The sequence below is a fragment of the Durio zibethinus genome, chromosome 22 (genome assembly GCF_047325235.1).
Source record: "Durio zibethinus cultivar Kanyao isolate XHJ-2024 chromosome 22, ASM4732523v1, whole genome shotgun sequence".
Classification (NCBI taxonomy): Eukaryota; Viridiplantae; Streptophyta; class Magnoliopsida; order Malvales; family Malvaceae; genus Durio; species Durio zibethinus.
This window is the reverse complement of record NC_143183.1, coordinates 18,592,127-18,594,064: the sequence shown is the minus strand read 5'-3', so window position 1 is coordinate 18,594,064 and position 1,938 is coordinate 18,592,127. Positions and strand designations below refer to the sequence as shown.

General features: G+C 38.5%; 1 protein-coding gene across 1 annotated transcript; it reads left to right on the top strand.

Annotated features, from left to right (window-relative positions):
* Window positions 1-505: 505 nt before the first annotated feature.
* Window positions 506-1,644, top strand: LOC111307402 (uncharacterized). Its single transcript, XM_022905412.2, has one exon. The coding sequence runs from the start codon at window positions 537-539 to the stop codon at window positions 1,365-1,367; it is 831 nt and encodes a 276-aa protein (XP_022761147.2). The 5' UTR covers window positions 506-536; the 3' UTR covers window positions 1,368-1,644.
* The last annotated feature ends 294 nt before the right edge of the window (window positions 1,645-1,938 follow it).

Here is a 1,938-nt window from a genome sequence, read left to right as displayed (position 1 = left end):
AAATTTTAAAAATAATTATATCAATCAATTAAATTTAATTTTAGATTCATGATTATATAGATATATTTTCTTTCTTTTAATTTTTCTTTCCGCCAAATTAACTTTTAGATGTGAACATAAATTAACAAGGTGGCTAATGGTTTTAGCCTAATCTGTACGCCTACAAATATATATTAAATAAAGTTTCACGACTAAAATCTATCTTATTTTATGTAAAAGGCATGTAAAGTGTCAACAATTTACGCCAATTTTCTTCCAAAAGGAAAAGTGAATGGGACGCGCAGGGAAAATTGTCAAACGTTTCGACTCGACCTGGGACCCAAAATCCAACCCGTGTGCATACTATCCCTGAAAATAGCATCTCTTTCTTGGAATTGTATCTATTAGTACTACAATATTAAATCAAGAATCTAGTACAAAATTATAGTGAAAATGAAGAATTGCATGTGTGGGGACGGTATAGCTCCAGCCCTTAATTCCATCCATTATAAAAGGGCAGCAAGTGTTCTAGTTCTGAACCACAGCAGAACCCAAAGATGTCTAAAGCTAGCTTGCTTCTTCTGTTTCTCCTTGGAGTGGTGGTTTTCATCACCACTCCTTCTCTAGCTGATGAACCTCCCAAGGGTAAGGGAGGGAAGCCTTTTCCTGGTGAGCACCCTCCAGAACACAAGCCACCAACACACCCCGGAGAGGAACCACCTAAAGGTAAGGGAAAGGAGCCACCACATGGAGAAAAACCTCCTCACAGACACCTTTTGGGTGAGGATGGTGAGGACATACACAAAACTCCAAAAAACTCAGGTTTCAAACCACCCAAGGGTAAGGGAGAAAAGCCTCCCCATAAGCCTCTACGTGAATATGAGCTATCAAGATTCCAAAATGGTGAACCACCCAAAAAGCCATTCCCTGGTGAGGAACCACCAGAACACAAGCCATTACCGGAAAACAAACCATCAAAGGGTAAGGGAAAGGAGCCACCACATGGGGGAAAACCTCCCCACAGACGCCTCTTAAGTGAGGATGTTGCGGACACACACAAACCGCCAAAAACCCCAGGTTTTAAACCACCCAAGGGTAAGGGAGAAAAGCCTCCACATGAACATGAACTATCAAGATTCTCAAATGGTAAACCACCCAAAAAGCCATTCCCTGGTGAGAAACCACCAGAACACAAGCCATTACCGGAACACAAACCACCAAAGGGTAAGGGAAAAGAGCCATCACATGGAGAAAAACCTCCTCACAGACGCCTCCTAGGTGAGAATGTTGAGGACAAACACGAGGGACCAAAATTTCAGATACCACCCAAGGCTAAGGGAGAAAAGCCTCCAAAAGTGCCACCCCACAAGCCTCCACAAGGCAATTAGCAAGGGTTGCCTAAAATTAGATGATGATCATTCATCAGCACGATAGATGGTACTACTTTATTGTTAAAATAAGAGTGCTGATGTGGATTTATCCTTTATTATTGGTTTCTAGTTATAGTACATTCCATGTTGGCCGTGCCGTTTGTTGTGTTTGTTCGTGACTTGTTTGAGGCCATGAGTACGGCTTTATGCAGATTTGTATTTGCTTTTCAGAAATTTCTGCGCCATCTCATCTATGGTTTGTCTTTTTATGAATATAGACTTAATTTCTACATTATATTGATCTTAGAATCTTTTGTTTTGAGTTAATTTCAATCAATGTGCTTTCGCCGCGTTCAGATTTTGGATTGTAATTGACAAGTAACAAAGCTTTAACCCCACCAAACATTATTAAATGATCCTATCAAGTGATGAAAATTTGAACTTGGTCAACGGATTATATTGGGAATTTGAAATATAATCTAAAATATATAAAAATCATAATCAAATTAATAAATTTATAGCTTACTTTCCCATCAATTTATGATTTTCTTTTTTTTTTAATTGTGAAATTAAAGAAAAATATTTGAAA

Bases quoted from the DNA above. Each gene is read 5' to 3' on its own strand.
- LOC111307402 (XM_022905412.2), top strand. From the start codon at position 537: ATGTCTAAAGCTAGCTTGCTTCTTCTGTTTCTCCTTGGAGTGGTGGTT.